The sequence below is a fragment of the Prosopis cineraria genome, unplaced genomic scaffold (genome assembly GCF_029017545.1).
Source record: "Prosopis cineraria cultivar Desert tree isolate PC_DT_omini unplaced genomic scaffold, ASM2901754v1 PC14, whole genome shotgun sequence".
Lineage (NCBI taxonomy): Eukaryota > Viridiplantae > Streptophyta > Magnoliopsida > Fabales > Fabaceae > Prosopis > Prosopis cineraria.
This window is the reverse complement of record NW_026555345.1, coordinates 29,152,574-29,171,155: the sequence shown is the minus strand read 5'-3', so window position 1 is coordinate 29,171,155 and position 18,582 is coordinate 29,152,574. Positions and strand designations below refer to the sequence as shown.

The 18,582-nt window shown below is 33.0% G+C and overlaps 2 protein-coding genes across 3 annotated transcripts; both read right to left on the bottom strand.

Annotated features, from left to right (window-relative positions):
* Nucleotides 1-1,020: 1,020 nt before the first annotated feature.
* Nucleotides 1,021-5,969, bottom strand: LOC129293607 (protein SGT1 homolog). The gene is made up of 10 exons (XM_054931660.1): nt 5,701-5,969; nt 4,983-5,052; nt 4,142-4,266; nt 3,789-3,945; nt 2,513-2,609; nt 2,341-2,406; nt 2,008-2,146; nt 1,731-1,807; nt 1,527-1,631; nt 1,021-1,360 (listed from the first exon to the last, which is right to left on the bottom strand). Exons 1-10 carry the CDS (start codon nt 5,855-5,857, stop codon nt 1,253-1,255), a joined length of 1,101 nt encoding a protein of 366 aa, XP_054787635.1. The 5' UTR covers nt 5,858-5,969; the 3' UTR covers nt 1,021-1,252.
* A 2,324-nt stretch (nt 5,970-8,293) lies between these two features.
* On the bottom strand, nt 8,294-11,255 carry LOC129292654 (probable NADH dehydrogenase [ubiquinone] 1 alpha subcomplex subunit 5, mitochondrial). Of its 2 annotated transcripts, none has more exons than XM_054930247.1 (3): nt 10,877-11,255; nt 8,593-8,782; nt 8,294-8,498 (listed from the first exon to the last, which is right to left on the bottom strand). In XM_054930247.1, exons 1-2 carry the CDS (start codon nt 11,187-11,189, stop codon nt 8,610-8,612), a joined length of 486 nt encoding a protein of 161 aa, XP_054786222.1. In that variant the 5' UTR covers nt 11,190-11,255; the 3' UTR covers nt 8,294-8,498; nt 8,593-8,609. The 2 variants fall into 2 exon arrangements, with proteins under 2 accessions (XP_054786222.1, XP_054786221.1); XM_054930246.1 differs by having other exon boundaries at nt 8,609-8,782.
* Between the last annotated feature and the right edge of the window lie 7,327 nt (nt 11,256-18,582).

Genomic DNA, 18,582 nt, shown 5'->3' with positions numbered 1-18,582 from the left:
ACATGAATATATCTTTTTTTTTTTGGCCAGTACATGAATATTTTATTAACTATACATAAAACATAGGAGGGAAGTTTTTAAGATAAGAATATAATTGTTTACATATAATTTTTTTTTTCTTTCTAAATCAAACAAGGTTACATTAAATCATTAAAACCCCCCCGTCATAGAAAACAAAGCACAAATTTTTTCTTCCTTACTCGCCCTACATTGAAAACACTGATGTGGAGTGGGGTAGTAAGAGAAAGTAGAGACTAATTATAAAGGTCGGTTTTAATTAAATAATATAATAATGGGTTTAGCACAGGTAGTAAGAATAATATTAAAACTAATTTAATTTTATGAACCTTGAACAGATCATCTCTCAAAATTCCCAGCAGTCAATCTGGAAAAACACCTTCTCATGCAAAATCATTTACAAGATACTAATTCATTTTTTTAAAAAAAAAAGTCTCAAATATCAAAAATAAAGTTTTTCGTTAATCATTCAAAGCAAAAGTTTTAACATCGCAAACACAACATTCACCCATTGATACGGATCAATACCCACAAGTAATAAATCAGATGTGCCACTAATTGATGTTTATCCCATACAGATTCAAACTGGCTAGATATACAAGGAATAATCATTATAGGGGAAAGTCGAGCCTTCTTATCTGCCAAGCTCATTCACTTCAAAGTTCTACATCAAGCCCCTGAACTGCAACCTGATGACACAAAGTAGTCACTAAGTTCAATCCACCCCTTTTCGAGCCATTTCAACTTGTCCTCGTACTCCAAAAAAGAAAAAAAGTTCTACAGTAATCCCATTTATTTTTTCTTCAAATGAAATTGAAATGTAGCTGAATGATTTATGTTAACTCACGCATCATTCAGAAAAAATTAGCAATTTAAACCCAGATTTAACCGAGTCTAGTGGTACGTGACCTGAATGACCCAGGTGGCAGGGGAGTACAATGGACATGGATAGATGGCCCGAAAAAAGGACTAAACAAAAAAGATTGGACATGGACACTCTGGTTAGGTAAACGAAAATTGGTTCACATGATCTATGACTGCATTACATTCACAAAACAGAAGACACAATAAAACAAACGACTGATCTGGTTCGCATAAATATACCCCACATGACAATAAACGAAAATTAAAGCAGTTGAAGCTCCTGTTGCTCAGCAGCTAGTTATCTACCAAAAACAAAGCACCCAGAACATAATTCCACACCATAAAGAACATGCATAAATTCTACAACAGATTAATATTCCCATTTTTTAAGCTCCATGCCATCAGGAGGACTTCCCTCTACTTTCTTTGATCCCACTTCTTTCCAGTTAGTAGACAGTACAGTTCCATTAGATTCCACCTGCAAGGCATTGAAAAAACATTAAACGAAAGCATAGCCGTACTCTGAAGGACAGTAAACTTGTACCTGCTAGATTTGTGTCTCACAGTAGGAAGGATAAAGAGCAGAAATAGAAGTCAGCATTGCACATTCACCAAACTTTAATATATTAAACAATATAACTTACAAATGACTTCCTCATTGCTCTTCTTGTGTCCTCATCCGCATCTTGATATATTTCACGGAAAAATTTGTTCAGTGCAGCATCACCATCAAGCTTTTCTTCTTTCTCCTGGTGCGAACAAGCAGCAAAGAATGTCAGGATTCAGGAACTAAAAGTGCAACATGAATGAACAAGTAGATCAAGCATTTTAAACAGTAACAGACCAACCTCTTTCTTAACCTGAGCCTCAAGTTTATCCCAATCTACTCTTGTTGGTTTTGAGGACGGGTAAGTAGGCCTTGGACCTGCATAAACCATAAAAAGTATTAGCGAGATATTAATAATCAAAGAGCAGTCCGGTAGAGACACAAGATGCCAAATTGGAAAATCCTCCAAAAGATTTGAAGTGTAGAAAGGCTAGATGAGTGCTATCTGATAGTTTTTGTAAGCTGCTTGCTACCCTGATACATTTGATTACATCAAATTACCAAGAATCTTAATTTACCTGAGGATGCATTAACCTGTCTTTGAACAGTAATTTGCCCAGTGAATTCAAGAGAAGTCCATTGTAAAGGTTCTGCTTTAGCAAGGCGAATTTCAATTTTGGTAGACAATACCTCATATCTGCTTCTTGCAGGTATTATCTGAATCCAGAAAACAAATGTTAAGACGATTTGCAGCCTTAAAGACACAACTGAGTTAATATTATATACATGAGATGTGAAGCCTATTTGCTAACAGCACAATCTTGAGACCAATTTATTTTAAAAAAGAAATATGTAAACCGCAGATTAAATACATTTTTCTTCAATTAAAAGATAGAAGCTTCCATTTATACCTTTCCAAATAAGCGAGGTTGAAAAGTATATCCATCCTCACCAGGAACATCAATACAAACGCTTAGCTGACAAAATATGAAGTAAATTAGGAACACAGCAATCAACAAGATCACCAGGATGTAACCAAATGAACCATCAACTAAACAATTTTAATAAAAGTGTGAGACATACTATTTGTTCACCAAAGTCAACAGTAACTCTATCCCGCGGGATTCCCTTGGCAAATATGGTTACAACAACTTCATCAGGTTTCTGGTAGAATTCATGCCTGCACAAAAGTTGTTTACCAGAAATCAACGTATGTATGGTGAATACTAGTTTCTTTTTATAGGTCTGATGCAGATGTCTTAAAATCATTAAAAAAAAAAAGTGCTTATCAATTATAAAAAGAGTATTACAGGGTCGAAAGAATAAACTTCTTTGACATATAACAAATTATTTATTGAAATGTAAGAATCCTGATAAGACACCACACCCAAAAACTCATTAAAACAGGAAGGCATTTCGTATATGGATAGCTAACATCACAGGTATATCAGATACCTATAAGATTTCAGCAATAAGATACTAGAGTAAATAAGATTATCATAAGCAGAGCAATAGCAAATTATCGAAGAAACAATGCAAATTGAATGCAAAACAAAGCTCAAGGTTTGAGTATATGAGATCCTTATGCTTTCCAAGCATGAAATGCCTGTAAAATACGTTTTGCCAGAGCCCAATTCAAGCCCATCATGAGTCAGAGGCATCAAAAGACCATGGAAGACTCTCAAATCTGCCACAACTCTCTGTGTGGATACCCTCTCTCTCTCTCTCTCTCTCTCTCTCTCTCTCTCTCTACAGTTTTCAGTGGTGTATTTAATTTACATTATCTACATTTTTGTAATTCACTAATATAGATATCTCCTTTCAAATGTTTGCTTTAGCTCATAGAGAATTTAATTGTACTAGCATAGTGTGGGAAATAGTTAACCCTCCCTACACATACTTTTTATGCTATGATTTGGTCAAATACTTAAAAATTTGCACCCAAAAAAAAAAATTCAAAATTAATTTTATTGTATTACCTAGGGGGATATCTTGACATTTGAATATGCTATCTTTTTTCAATTATAATTGTCTCTTATGTGTTATTTATGATAGAGACATATATTTTACTAGATATTTATTCACATATGTAAAATCCTAAGAGTTTACAACTTAGTTTACCTCCTCCACATGAAAAAGCTTATACTTGCAAATTTGACAGCATTACTAAAGACATGTTAGATGCCTATGGCAATCACAAACATCAAACTAAGGCATCCAAGATGTCAAGTTTCCTGGATGCTAGAATGACGCACATACTGCATGAAAAAACTCCAACTGTAACCAAAGATACTTAACAGTAAATATGACAACACTTCACACATGAAAGCTCATAACAGAGCAAGGGCAAAGCACTAACCTGTACTTAAGTTTAGCTGCTGGTTCTGCCACCTGTTTTGAAAGGTCATTCTCTATATTTGAGGCAAGGTTGCTCTCTAGCTTAACATTTTCTGAAGAAACATCAGAGGTGGGACTCTTTTCCTGGATAGTTTTGGTGCTATTTTGAGCACTTTCCTCTGTTCAACATGTTACATCCATTGTTCCCATGTTAGTTTACCAGCCATATATCATATTTCCACATTGTCACTCTCAACAGGCAACATATAATCATGACATCTCATTTAACTTATGCAATCTGGAACACCAACACAGATGAAGAAGAAAGCCCTACTGCAAGGGAAGTGTTTTACCGTTTTAAAGGCAGAGGTTTACCTGCAATAAGATCATCACACTCTTTGATCAAAGTAATGAATCTTGATTCTCCCTGATCCAATGAAGCACCTTTCATCAGAGCATCTTTAGCAGTCTGATATTCCTCAAGCCTCATGCACGCAATACTGCAACCCAAATAGCATTAAAAAAATGAGATAGTCTAGTAAACAACACGGCTAACCCAGTATATAAGCAAATTATCAACGATTGTGAAAATATATTGAGTATATTGTAATCAAATGTGGTTGACAGCAAATCTGAAAAGTATGGCCAGACATATCCTTATTGGCAACATTCGAACTTCACAGAATACAGTAATATCATATCATTCCAATAAGTTAAAAAAGCATGCCATGTCAGAAACTATTTCTCAGCATATGAATTAAATATGAAATATTACTTTATAATTACAAGTATTATAGGAAAAGGATTATAGGAATAGAATGGGCAGCATCATTGGTCAATATATCAGCGATGGTGACAACGGCGGTCAAAAGAAGGGACTCACATCAGCAACATATACGTAGCAAACTAGCAACTAGCAGGCTGGATTGACACTTTAAAGGTACAATGTATTAAAAGAATGCAACATACCAGCAAAGAAATTATGCATTGATAAGCATTACTGAAGCAATCAGGCAAATAAAAAGATCCTAAAATGCAAGTTGATTGTTTATGTTAACTAAAAAGCATGTCAGAATGTGCAATTTTTTCTTTTAGTACAAAAGGTTCTAACTTGAGACTTGTCAAGCCTGGATAACTTCACCTGGCCTGAGTTGGTCTGGTTTCAGTGGAAATAAAAGCAAGGAAGGTTAATCAGACAAAGCAGCATTGCACTCACCCTTTGCGCGAATATGCTTTTGCTAGGTCAGGATTCAAGTCAATTGCCTTGTTTGCATCAGCAACAGCATCTGCTCAAAGCATTTACAATTAGTTGCAATAATTCATAAATCATATCCAATTCAAGCATACAACAAAGAAAAAGCATGGATATACAAACGCAAGCAACAAGCAAAACCAAGATACAACAACTCAACAAAGTCCACAGCCAGACATGTGAAGTGATGGAATGAAGCAAGGAACAGAGACTGAAATTCTGGCTGAAGTGTGAAAATAAACAAAAGAAGGAATTCCAACAATTTCAGATATTGGGGAAGAGAGATAATCAAACATGGCAAATACGTGATCATCAAGGAAAACCAAATAGCTCAAACAAAATTTCCATCTCAACTACAAAGAAACAAAAAAGACCACCGAAAACCCATGACATGTTTGTGTCCTGAAGAGGCTTCCCACATCAAAAAAATTCCATCTTGATTATCCTGGCTCTCCTACCTGATTTTACCTCACATAATCAGAGACTTTCTAGTTCTAGGATATAAAACCCATCAAACGCAATTTCGAGTTCCTAATCAAAAGTTGATAGCTCACACAAAACCCAAAAATAAAAGGAAATTTAAAAAAACATGAGGATCCAAAAGATTAGCACCATGGAATTCTCAACATCATTGGCAATTTCTCGAAAACAAGCAAGGGACTGGGTAAAGTGAGAAGCGTACCAGTGTAGTTGCTGAGTTTGATGTTAGCCTGGGCCCGGTCCGCATAGAGCTCGGCGCTAGGGTTGATGGCGATGGCCTGAGTGAGGAGGTCCGCGGCGAGCTCGTAGTGGTCATCGACAAAAGCCTCTTTGGCTTTGGCTTCGAGATCGGTAGCCATGGAAGGCAGGCGTCGCGGGAGAAGGAGTGGAAGAGTCTAGAAAGAAAACCGCAGAGAGAGTGAGAGAGAGAGTCTCCGATACAATAATTGACGAGAACACGATTGACCCAAAGAGGCTTATATGGAATCGAGTTGTAGGGAGATGAGCTTCAAGGAACAGAGAAAACTTAAAAAAAAAAAAATTAAAAATAACAATTAAGAAACAGCCCAGAAATTCCTTTTGAAAGAGCCCAGAAATTTCATTTAAGCCTGCCGACGACGCCAAAGTGACAAACGACGAAACGATTTTTTTTTTAAAATAAAATTAGTGTTATTAATGCTTAATTAAGTACAATTCGCTTATTAAGAAAATAAATAAAGTTCTACTTGCCTTCTTTTTCCTGCCAAAAAGCCACTTGCCTGATGTTATTAGGTGTTCAATTACAATTTTACACCGCAACTAGGATAAAATTTCACTTTTGCCTCTGTGATATGAAGGATTAATTGAAGTATGACAATGAAAATTAAAAATATGATATATTTATCGTAATAAAAAAGACAGAGAAGGTATACCCCATGTTTGGAACGACACAATGCTTAAATTTAAATTAATTAATAATATGGGACTATACAGTTACCTTATCACAAAAAATGAACCCAAAAACAATAAACTAACCGTGCAAATTAAACCCAACAAAAGAAAAAATTATACCTAAAATGGTGCTCGTTCATTGACTTTTATTAAGTATATTGAATTGCAAAATTTAAATTTGTTTAAAGCAATCACTTTACGTATCAAAATTCAAAATTGTCACCTTAAAAAATTGAAAAATAATATTTATTAATTAGGTATATATGACATTTATTATAAATGAACATTTTTGTAATTGTTAAAGGTAATATAAATTGATATGAACTTTCTTCCTTTCTTTTTTGATCAATATAAATTCGTCTACAAGAATGCTGAGTCGTTTATGTGGGAAGTAAACTAGAATTTGAAAAATGACAATGAAATGTGGTTTTGAGTAAATATTGTATTGATCGGTTGTTTAAAGAAGTCAACAGACTTGACTCCCCCTCCCCCCTTTTTTTCCTAGTCCTCCCTTTTAGTGTAAGAAATTGATCCATTAGAACAAACAGAATGCATAATACTCTATGTTCTGGTCCTTTGGCAATTATATGACAAAAACCTTTAAGGAAAAAAAAAAAAAGGGATAGTTTCCCGACGACATTAAACGACTTGCCAAATGAAGCCATATTTTCATTAAAAGAAGGAAATTTTTACTAAACACGTCCCGCTGCCATAATCAGAACGATCACAAATAAAGCAGATACTGTTAAGTTTGTATCAAAGCAGAAAAAAGGTATTGTATGTTTTTTATTTTTTAAAAAAAGTTACATAAATTAAACTGAGCATGACTCTCCCTTTTTGCAATTCTTATTTTAAAATTATATCAAGAGGATTTCAACTTTGATCACAATATCTACATCCTATCATATCTTAATCAATTCGCACGTGTTTTGGTTCTGCAACAGTTTGGAGTTCTTCTTTTGATGACAAGGTTCATGAATAACTTGAGAGGCATAAGAAAACACAAGAAAAAAATTTAATGGCAACAAAAAGAAATTGAGATGTTTGTATCCACAAATCTAAAGCTGTGTATTATTGTCTCGCAACATATGCAACTTGGGATGAATGAGGCTGAGTTCTTTTACTTCTAACTTAAAAACAAAAATGTTTAAAATTGTGCTTTTAAATAATTTTAAAAATTTTTAACCCATTTTTTTTGGCAAAAATATTCAAATGTCTCCTTAAAAGAAAGAATTCGACTTTCAGACTTCGAAGGTGAAAAAGCCCAACTACAAATAAATTGTATCTTGTACATATAAATATGGCAAATATATTGACAACCTAGGTTGAATTTCACCTGATTCACATGTTCAAATTTCACAAGATCCGAATTCTTAAAAAAACAAGGTTGAACCAGGTCAAAAAAGACAAGGTCGAAAAGTTACATGCCATCGGGATTAAAAAAAATATAATATCTATACATTGCCATCTTCGCACAAACTCTTAGTCGGGAGATTTACGCACTAGTTCATGATTATGGTTTTTTGAATGTACTTGGTACCATTTCTTTTTAATAGGCTTTCCCATTTGATTAAGCTCTCTCTCCATACTTAATCATCTAATCTCTCATCATAAATACATATGCCTCTTCACCGTGTTCTTCATTTTATTTCTCCCTTTTCTGTTCCCTCAATTCCAGGGCAAATGTAAATGCTCTTTAGTTCACCCCCCCCTTTTGGCAATTAGGTGGCGAGTCTTTTCCTTTTTTTCCCTTTTGTGTTCATTACTTATCTATTGTTCTAATCTCTACCATCATGCCCAGAAACATGCAACATACCTGAGCAAATGCAGAATACAGTTTGGGGGGAGGGGGTGGAAATCGTCAATTACCAAGTTTTCAACAAATCAGAATCTTGCCCTCGATCACAAGGGGAAGTATGAGACTAGGTCAAAGCCATGGAGAAAGCTACAAGCTAATAGCACCAGTATAGAACAAAATACAAGAGACTAGAAATTTTCTTGTTATTCCGTTTTGATCATCATTGGGGAGTGAAGACTTCTTCCGACAAACACTGTTCAATCTTGAACTTCCTGCATGTCAATAAATTCATGGCAAATAAAGAGGGGGGAATCTCAAATAGAAAAATGAAAGCATTGCTTAGCATATAGCTGCAGATCATCATGCCTTTCAAGTTGATCACCTTAGCTGACCGAAAGAGTGTCCTTTTTAGGTTGAGATGTAACAGCCTCCAGCGTGTTGAAAAATTCTTCAGGAAGAGGAGGCGGCCGATGGTAAGGAACATGCTTAGGAATTGGTGCGTCATTGTCAACAACCTCACATTCATAATCATCTGGGACACCCCATGGATCCCACTCTGCATTAAATGGGCATATATATAAATTAGATCCCACGTTTCACATTGTTCCTTAAAAGTGGTTTCACATTATCCCACGTTTCACATTGTTCCTTAAAAGTGGGTTCACATTATCCCGATGGAGACAGCTGAAATCACAGCAATACATCAAAGTAAAGATTTTTAGCAATGCAAGACATATAATTGCGCCATAAAGATGTTATCCTTGGATAAATGATGGCACCAAGTTGTCTAGTAAATCATCTTTTCTTCTTTAATAAACATGGAAATATATATTAATAACCAACCAAGAAGTACATAATAAGAAAGTAACCGCACCTCAGGCAACTCTAATCACTATTTCATCATTCACCACCTTACGACAGCAAGGTGGGAGATGATTAGAAGTCCAAAATGGGTACTCTAAATCATGAGAATAACTCACAAAAATATTTGCAACCTCATTAGCCTTTCTAAAAGTAAAATTAAAAATAAGAAACCAATTTCTATGGTTTAACTCCCTAGCCTCCAAAATAACTTCCTGAAAAGGGTGATTAATGATGCTGTCTCTAAGGATCAGGTTGAGAGCTTCAATGCAGTCACTGCTCACTTCTACTTGTCTGTAACCAAGATATCAAAAAAAATTTCCAGCCCCTCAGTTATCCCTTTGATTTCCGCAATTGCAGTAGGATAAGGATTCAAATGAGAACAAAACCCAATAATCCATTTGCCTTCAACATCTCTAACCACTCGCCCACAGGCACTCCTCCTATCCTCTAGAATAGATGCATCAGTATTCAGCTTAACAAACGGTAACAGGAGGACGTAAATCATCTTTTCATACAATTATGCTATGCCCCCTATAGTGAAAGGGGCTGGCTGAGGTTAAAAGGAGTTTCTGCATGTGCGAAATAATTAGGGCAGGTGAAAAGCCATGGAGAGGGCCGAGACGTGAGACATTTATGAGAAGGGAATGAAAAGACTAAGGCACCTACTCTAACGGTCAGAGAGGATTTTCGGAAAAGCTTCAGCTGCGAGGTGGGAGGTTTCTAGCTCTTCAATTACCAGGCAAGTCTTCTATATCTTCTGCAATTTTCATCTACTGCCATCCGTGAGTTCTGGTTTGTTGGATTGAATTATTAGGAATCAGCAAGTCACCCAACAGATAATCAAGAAATGCTAATGATGCACTAAAACAGTAACCTGCACCGATTAACAAGGGAAACTTCAGTAAACAACCCCCACCCTCAAAAAAAGGGAAAAAAGAAAAAAGCCTAGAGAATTAGAGCACCATGAGTTCTATAAAAAGGCAAGCTACTCTTGGCAGGGATTTTTTGATCGTCTATGTATCATATATTCTTTCTTATATAAAGCATAACTAAAAAATAGTGCAAAATCTTTGGAAAATTTCATCAAACTTCACACAGACACTTAAGGATGCTATTCCCCTTGATAAGATTATTGAAATTCAAGTCCCATAATCAGAGCGATAACCGAGCCAACAGCAATTTATGAGGAGCGTCTACTACTCTACCTCTAAATGCTCAAGTCTTGGCATATAAAACAAGGACATTTGGACTTGAATGCATGCTACAGAAGAGCACCAAAACTTTAAACTATCATGCTGCCTTTTAAGTTTTAAATTCTCCCCCTCTCCCTCGGAAAAGGTTTAGATCTTGATTTGCCGTATTTAATACCTGGTTCAATAGAACTAGCACACGGTGTAGGAACAAGAGTGCAAAGACGAGGTTATAATTTATAACAAATGCTTAGTTTTTTTAATGCTGCAACTTAATTGCGTACTTCGTAGACCAAAAAACATTGGATCTATCTCCAACACCATTGTTGGCTTGAACGTAACAACAGGACTCATTAAACAAAAGACGGAGCCTCTAGTACCGAATACAATTATCCATAGAATAATCCCCAAATCCTCTAAATTCTCACCAGCCAAATAGTTATTATACTCTAAGAGGTAACACAGCTGAAAATTAGCTAACTTTTCTATTTGGATCAAAATTTTCCACAATTTCCTTTCCTTTAAAAAAAATAATTTTCTTACCAACACATCAATCCCAATAGCAGAACGAAAAGAGATATATTAACGTTCAATACCGATCATTTTGCCAATGAGCGTGAGCTCATCCTGAGCCTCTTCGATGAGCTCCTCCACCTGGCCACAGCCAAGGCGCTTCTCGATCATTTCCCAATCCTCCTCTTCCTGGCAAACGTTGAGCCTGTGCCTCGTGAAGCTTTCGACGGCCTTACGGTAGCCTTCATCCTCAGGGACGGCCCGGATCTCATTCAGGGTTTTGGTGTAGAGGCCAATCAGCACCTCTCGCGCGTTCGGCACCACATCCAGCCCCACAATCCCCGTCGTCTCCTTCACTTTGGCCATCAATGGCCGAGCGACCGCGCGCAGGAACATTTTTCAGAGTCCAATCTGCCCCGCACTCGATCAGTGTTTCGTTTATTCCGCGCAGTGTTGTAATTTGCTGTCCAAAGTTCTTTGTTCAATCAAACAGAAAGAGGGGGACGCTCCGACCCGAATGAAATGTAAATCGGATCGGGTATATTTTGGGTCCGGGACTTACCGAGCGAATAAAGCTTTAATGCTTGATCGCATTTTTTCCCCACTTGATAAAAAGCAAGCGGCACTAGCTATTTGCCCAAAAAAAAACGTGATTGCACCATGGTGTATCTATAAATTATGGAAGAATTTCAATGAAAACCCATTAATCACACTTATATAAATTTAAAATATTTAAATTTTTAAAATTTTATTGTAATTCAGGTGTACTAATTTAATATTAATTTTTTTTTAAAAAATGACAAATTACCTCTCGTTTAAATTAATATTAGAATTGCCCTACTTCACTTGCTTATTTATTTATAAAATATTATTAATTGCCTTACTTCACTTGTTCATTATTAAGTGAAAATCTAGTAACGAACAATTGAAATAGGGCAATGAATAACAGTTTATAAGTAAATAAAAAATGTATAGTATAGAAACTAATAAGTTATCTTAGGATGATTTAAATACCTAAAATAAAAAAAATTAAGTAGAAAAATTAATAACATTTCATAAGTAAATTAACAAATGACATGGGATAATAAACAAATGAAATAGCAAAGTTTTAATATTAATTTAAATGAGGGGCCTAACCAAAAAAATTAAATAAGGAACAATTTTATCATTTCTCTTAAAAATTTAATATTAAATCAATACTCTAACATTATAATATAATTTTAAAAATTTATAAACTTTGAATTTAAATAAATGTCATCGAAAGATTTTTATTGAAATTCTTCTATAACTTATTGTGTAAATTTTGGGGATTTGTCACCCACCCCAAAAAAACACACGCACGGAAATTTGTGAATTTATCCATAATTCATGAGAGAACCAAATGTGAAATTTCCGAATTAAATTGGATGATTCACATTCAATGTTAATTTATTTTCATATTATTAATATTTTTATTCAACAAACACATAATCTAACTGTCATGAATTATGAATTATTGATAAAAGAATAAATTTATTATTTAAAAATTTTAAATTTAAACCATATAAAGTATAAAATAAAAAATTTAACTTTATTCTATCGAGAAAAAGTTAATTTTAGACCTCCAGATCTAATTTAAATGGTTCAAATATATCTTATCTCATTATAATAATGAGAGGTGAATTATGCTATTAATTAAATTAATAATAACAATAACATGTTGTTATAATTATCTGTGACCATTGGTTTATAACTGCAAGAACTCTCCTATAATATAGCTAAACAGTAATAATCATAAAAAAAATTGTGAAATTTATCCATATACGATATAAAACCAATAGAAAACATTTAAATATATGAATCATGAACATTGTAATTCATTATAGACATATGTGTTTGTGTGTAAAACATGGCACATAGTTTAGTCATATGTAATGACTTATAATAATAATCCTCCAACTACTCCAACTTTTATAAAAAAAAAAAAGAAAAATTCTCCCACTGCCCGTTTCGAAAGAAGCAAAGGTCATTCAGGTCAAAAAATAAAAAGCAATGAACGTTCAATATTTTAATTAAGCTATCTTGGTTACTTGGTTAGAGTAACACATGCTCGTAAATTTTTGCTCAAGGGAACCCGAATTATCAATGATAATTTTCACAATCATTGTATGTATGGTGAATTTGAAGCTATCTCAAATGAAACCACAAGCACATGTCAATAAATTGACTTCAGCAGAACAAGATATCTAATGTTATATAGTACAGTTATTTTGCAAACTAAACTGGAACATGTAAGGCCTCATAAATTATCGTAAATTCTTTCTCTCGGTCACAAACTTGTAAAAGCAGGTGGATAAAGCAAATGCCTTATTAGAAATTCTTCTGGTGATGAGATGGAAGAAGCGTATAAGGCAACCTTGCGAAGAACTCTACAACATCGATGAATCAAAAGTAAAAAGTAATTTGTTAGCCAACAAATTAAACTCAAGAGAGCTGAAAAATAGTGAACAAAACACAGTTCCGGAAAGGATACATTTAGCTTTACCATAAAATACATATTTTATGAATAGTCCTTTGCAAGAAAGCTATCGATATATTATCAAAATCTAATCCCACAAAAACACTCATTATGAACAGTAACAGCTCAGTTTTGAGCTTCGTGACTCATATCTTAGCTAAGTGTGTGTTTGATTTTTAGTTTATCAAAAGTTTATTTGATAAAAGTTTATTTGATAAAAATTAATTTAGTGAAAGTCATTTATTGTAACAAAATTTATACTTGAATATATTTTTCTTAAAAGTTAGTTTGGTACACTAAAAGTTGTTTGATTTGTGATAGTGAAATGTACTTTTAAATGTACAATTATTAAAAATGATATTAATTTATAATGATTTTTAATTTTTATTATACAAATATAATATATTTAGAATATCTAAAAAATGTGATAAAAATTTTAAATAACATAAATTTTGATCTATAATGCTAAAAATTTGATCTCTAGTTATTTATATTTTTTTAATTTCTAATTTTAAAAAATATAATAAAGATTTGTAATTTTTATTATACATTAATGATAAAAATTAACATGATTAATTATTCAATTTATAATGTTAAAAACTTGATACCTAATTATTATTATTGAAATAATAATTATATTTTTAATGAATTAACTATTTTTTAAATAAAAGAATAAGATATTAAACTTCAGGTAGTATGGTCAAATAACATTTTACTTTTTAAATTCACTTTTTAAAAATTTCAAATAGTTACATTTCATAAATTTACTTTCAACTGCTGTTTGAATGTATTTTTAAAATGTATTTTTGTATAAAATATTTTATCTAAACAACTTTCACCTTCTTAAAAATAAAATTTTGCTTTCTAAACATGAAAAATTAAAAAATCAAACGGACCTAAATTTTGTTTTTCACTGTTTGGCTTGAAAGGGACTGGAGAGGTATTCTCTTTAAATAAAGCCTGTCTTAAAAAATTATAATTTTTAAAGAAATTATAACAGTGACATAAGCTACATGCCTTTCTCCCTTCAAAAAAAAAAAAAACAAACCTAAATACTCCTCTTAGTTAATCTGGCTCCTGTCTTTCCTTCTTTCTTCATTTGGCTTGGCTTCACTCAACTCCCTTCTTCCTCACTCGTCTTCCACCCTTGCAGTCACTTTGGCTGTGAAAGCCACCATCAACTTTTTTATCTTAACCTTTTCATCATTCTCTCTACCTTGAAGCCCCATAGATCTCTTCTTTTCGAAGCTTCGTCCTTCAATTTGCGTCCAATCTCCACAGATCAATGCCTCCCATGCCCTTGACTTTCCCTTTCTCCCTCAATATCTTCCATTTCTTCTTTTTCTTTTTCAGATATACAAATCTCTGCTTCAACATGGGAAAACCCATAGGCATGGGAGCTTTGGAAAGAAATACAGCAATCATCGTAGTGTTAAAGCGCGCATATATTTACACTCTAATATTGTTTTCTATGCCTCCATGTCTTTGATTTTTCCCTTCGTCTTCTCATCCATGTCAGGTTCTACAACTTCTTCTTGAGGTATATGTACTCTATGTTTTGTACGACGGAAATCCCATTGCACTAACTTGGTTTTGAGTTGATTGGTCTGACTTTTTCAACCATGCAGCTACTTCTATTGTTCGATTTCTATTTTTTTCTTAATTTAGATTTTTGTTCTTATGTTGTAAACATTTTTATTTTGATTTCATGTTGGTTTTGTTGACTACAGGTTTTAGTTTTGACAATATTGAATGGCTCCGACAGTATGTGATCGTTTATTCATTCACTTGCAAAAATTGAGTTCTGAAAAAATTTATAACAATAACAAATTTTAAATGAGATGCAATCATTTGTTCATTCACTTGCAAAAAGAGGGGGGGGGGGATAGAAAATGACATGAACACAAAACAAAAATGAAAACCAAATTCTAATAATTACCTTCAAGTTAAGACTCCTTTTGTTGTGCAATCCGACAATGTTTATGGCAACCACGACGTACACTTTGTCATGTGCATCATTCATCAATTTAAAATAAGCATATCTCCAATATTTGTTCAGAATTAGAAAGCTGCAAAACCGAGAAAATCCTATACTGAATCCGAGTGACAAACTAATATAGAAACCTTGATTGAAGAATTTTTCATTATTTTTGGAATCTCCATTGTCTTGATTTCTTGGACACTTCGGAAGAGGATTACCACATAGTCTAGCATTTCCCACGTAAGTAGAGGGATCAAAGATCTGCAATTGAGTGCCCATTAGAATTTCTCCAGACAAGTCCTTGTATGATAAGTCCATCATGCTAAGATATTTTATTTGTGAAAGCCCCGAAGGAATGTGTCCAACTAAGTGGTTTCTTGACATATCAAGACAGTCAACTGACTTTAATTGTCCAACTGTTGCAGGGATTTGTCCACTAAGCATATTTCTTGAGATGTTTAAGCAAACCAATCCAACAGGGTCCATCACTTCACTTGGAATCTCCCTTATTAGTATGTTGCTTGAGAGGTCAATAATAAACCCATTATTTACGCAATTTTTGGGGACTTTTAGACTTAAATATGTCAACTAATTGTGATAAAATAATGAAAAAAATAATTCATATAGCCTCACTAAGTTATTGTGTGTCAAAATGCAGGAAAGGAAAAAAAAAAAGGACCCAAAAATAAGTTTAAAAGGAGAAAGTTCACCTCAAGAACTTTCGTCCAGGGGCGAATGAAGCATGAAGGATTTCAATCACTAGAGGATGAAAAAAAGGATGGAAGAATCCTTGCCTCAGTTACATCAAGGACAGATGAAATTACTCTATGCATGACCAGGGGCAGACAAAAGGAAAACACATGTATTGGATTTAACTTAAAAGAGATGTGATACATCAAGTTTGGGGCTTCTATGGGGAGCAAAATTATATAAATAAGCCCTAGAAACACTTGAGGAAGACATTCATTTTCTTAGAGGCAATTTAGAAGGCTAAATACAGAGTTTGAGAGCTATCTATTTGATCTGGGGAGTGATTTTCTATGCCCATCTTTTGTTTTATACTTGATAGTTTGATGGATTTGGGGATTGTCATGCCTGGTTTCTAGTTCTCCGGTCAACGTAGAGTGTAGCCTGGCTGTGATTTTTTTTTTTTTTTTTTCTCATATTACCGTTTATTCTTATTAGTTTGGATTTAATATTTTGTGACTCTTTAAGAGTGTTCTATCAATTTCAATTACTGCTCCTTGTTTTCATCTTTGAGTTTATATCTGATATCAATATATTCTCTCTATCTATGAGATTGCTCGATGTATTGGAAGAAGAGCGAGTTTAGATTTAGAAAAGTAATTTTAAACAACCAGATTAGGAATAATCTAGGAGTTGAGGTAGTCACAAGGATCTACAAAGCCGTGTTTGAGAGAAAGGAGTGTGAGCCTTTCATTCTCTATGCACTTCATAGAAGCACTGGCAACTACAAAAACCAGCAAGTGGAAATGCAGCAAAAGCACCATAACGGAAGCAACACACCTCATATCCTTCCTCATTCTGGAGACAGGGGAAGAGATCATCGTTGTAGCATGTGAGCAATGAACAACTCAGGCAGAGCATTTAATGGCCACCAACCACGCTTGACTTGTCTTTCCCTAGTCTTGCTCATGAAGACTGTCCAATCTTTTCGTTGCAGGGGCTCTTAACTTACACCTAAAAGAGAAAAAAAATAAGAGCTAAAATTTAATTTTGGGAGAAATCAACAAAAGCAAAAGCAAATTAAGTACATAGTATAAATATAATTTTAGGGTGTGTGAATGATAATATAATTATGAAATACTTGTGACATATAGTTTAGTTAATTTTTCTAATTCTTTAAAGAGCATTGAATTTCAAAGTTATCATCAATAGAAATTGTGGAGTGAGTACACCATAATTAAATTGCCGTCATATTGTGTGAAAGGCTTCATGATCAATGGCCAATGATGGATTGGATTGAACTTATTGCCACTAAGGTACAAAACAGTCACATGATGCTGTTCAGCCAATGATGGGTTGATCGTACCTTGCAAATTGTGAAAGTGAAGATTAAGTTGAACCACATGGCCCGTTTGATCGTCGCAGACAACACCATCCCAGTTGCAATATTCTGTTTGGTTCTGTGCATTGCCCCAAGTTTGAGGTTGTCGTGAAGATCTACAGAGCCCTGCTTGAGAGAAAGAAGCGATTCTTTCCCTCTCCGTGCATATCAATAAAGAAATAGTGACACTATTGTTAAATAGTATTAAAATTAATAAAAATTAAATTTTACGTTTGTTAAGAGTCAATAAATTATCTATTTAAATTATAATTATGAAAAGCTAAAAATTGAAAGTATTTTTTATAATAAAATTAATTTTAAAAACTAAATTAAAATTAAATAAATAAAATAAATTTAATTGAAAAAATTATAAAAAACAAGGAGCTTAATAAATCACAACTTAATCACCTAAACCTAAACTTAATCTTTCCCATCTACAAAATAAATTGATTTTATTTAACTTTATTATTCTAATCTTATTATATATTTTTCAAATTATTATTTCAGAATTAAATAAGAAATTAAGTTACAGATTAATTGGAATCTTCCTTAATCCACAACCTAACAATTGTTTTATGTTAACCACACAAAAAACAAAGCATAAGCAATTACTCAAACTAAGCCAAATTACTCTTATTTTATTAAAAAATTAATTATTTAGTTTTTATAGTTTTGATCTAATTGTAATTCAATCCCTCAACTTTGACTCATTATAACTTAATCCTTAAAATTTTGATTCAATTATAAATCAATCCTTAAACTTTGCTTCGTATAATTTAGTCCTCAAAGTTTCAACTTCTTGAATATTAGTCCTTATATTTTAAAAAATAAAATTATAAAGATTAAAAATATTTTAAACTTTTATTATTTATAATATTTATAAAAATTAAAAGGGTTTAATAACTTAAAATATTGGTAATAAATTTAAAAATATTTTGAATCTTTATACTTTTATTTTTTAAAATATAAGATCTGATACTTAAGAGGTTGAAACTTTCAGAACTAAATTATAAGAGGTAAAATTTAAGGACTGATTTATAATTTAATCAAAATTTCAGGAATTAAGATATAATGAGTTATAATTGGATCAAAATTATAAGAATTAAATAATTCATTATTTTTATTTTATTATATCAATCAATTATAGCAAGTAAAATTTTAAATAAAATTTTTAACTCAAAATAATGCAACAAAATTACTATAATTAATAATAATAATTAAAGTATATAATTTAAAGATAAAA

Excerpts from the sequence above, each read along its gene's own strand:
- LOC129293607 (XM_054931660.1), bottom strand. The coding sequence starts at position 5,857 with ATGGCTACCGATCTCGAAGCCAAAGCCAAAGAGGCTTTTGTCGATGAC. Across the intron at positions 5,053-5,700 it reads CAAACTCAGCAACTACACTG|ATGCTGTTGCTGATGCAAAC; the intron begins GTACGCTTCTCA and ends TGCTTTGAGCAG. Across the intron at positions 4,267-4,982 it reads AAAGCATATTCGCGCAAAGG|TATTGCGTGCATGAGGCTTG; the intron begins GTGAGTGCAATG and ends TTTGGGTTGCAG.
- LOC129292654 (XM_054930247.1), bottom strand. The coding sequence starts at position 11,189 with ATGTTCCTGCGCGCGGTCGCTCGGCCATTGATGGCCAAAGTGAAGGAG. Across the intron at positions 8,783-10,876 it reads GCTCATTGGCAAAATGATCG|AGTGGGATCCATGGGGTGTC; the intron begins GTATTGAACGTT and ends CATTTAATGCAG.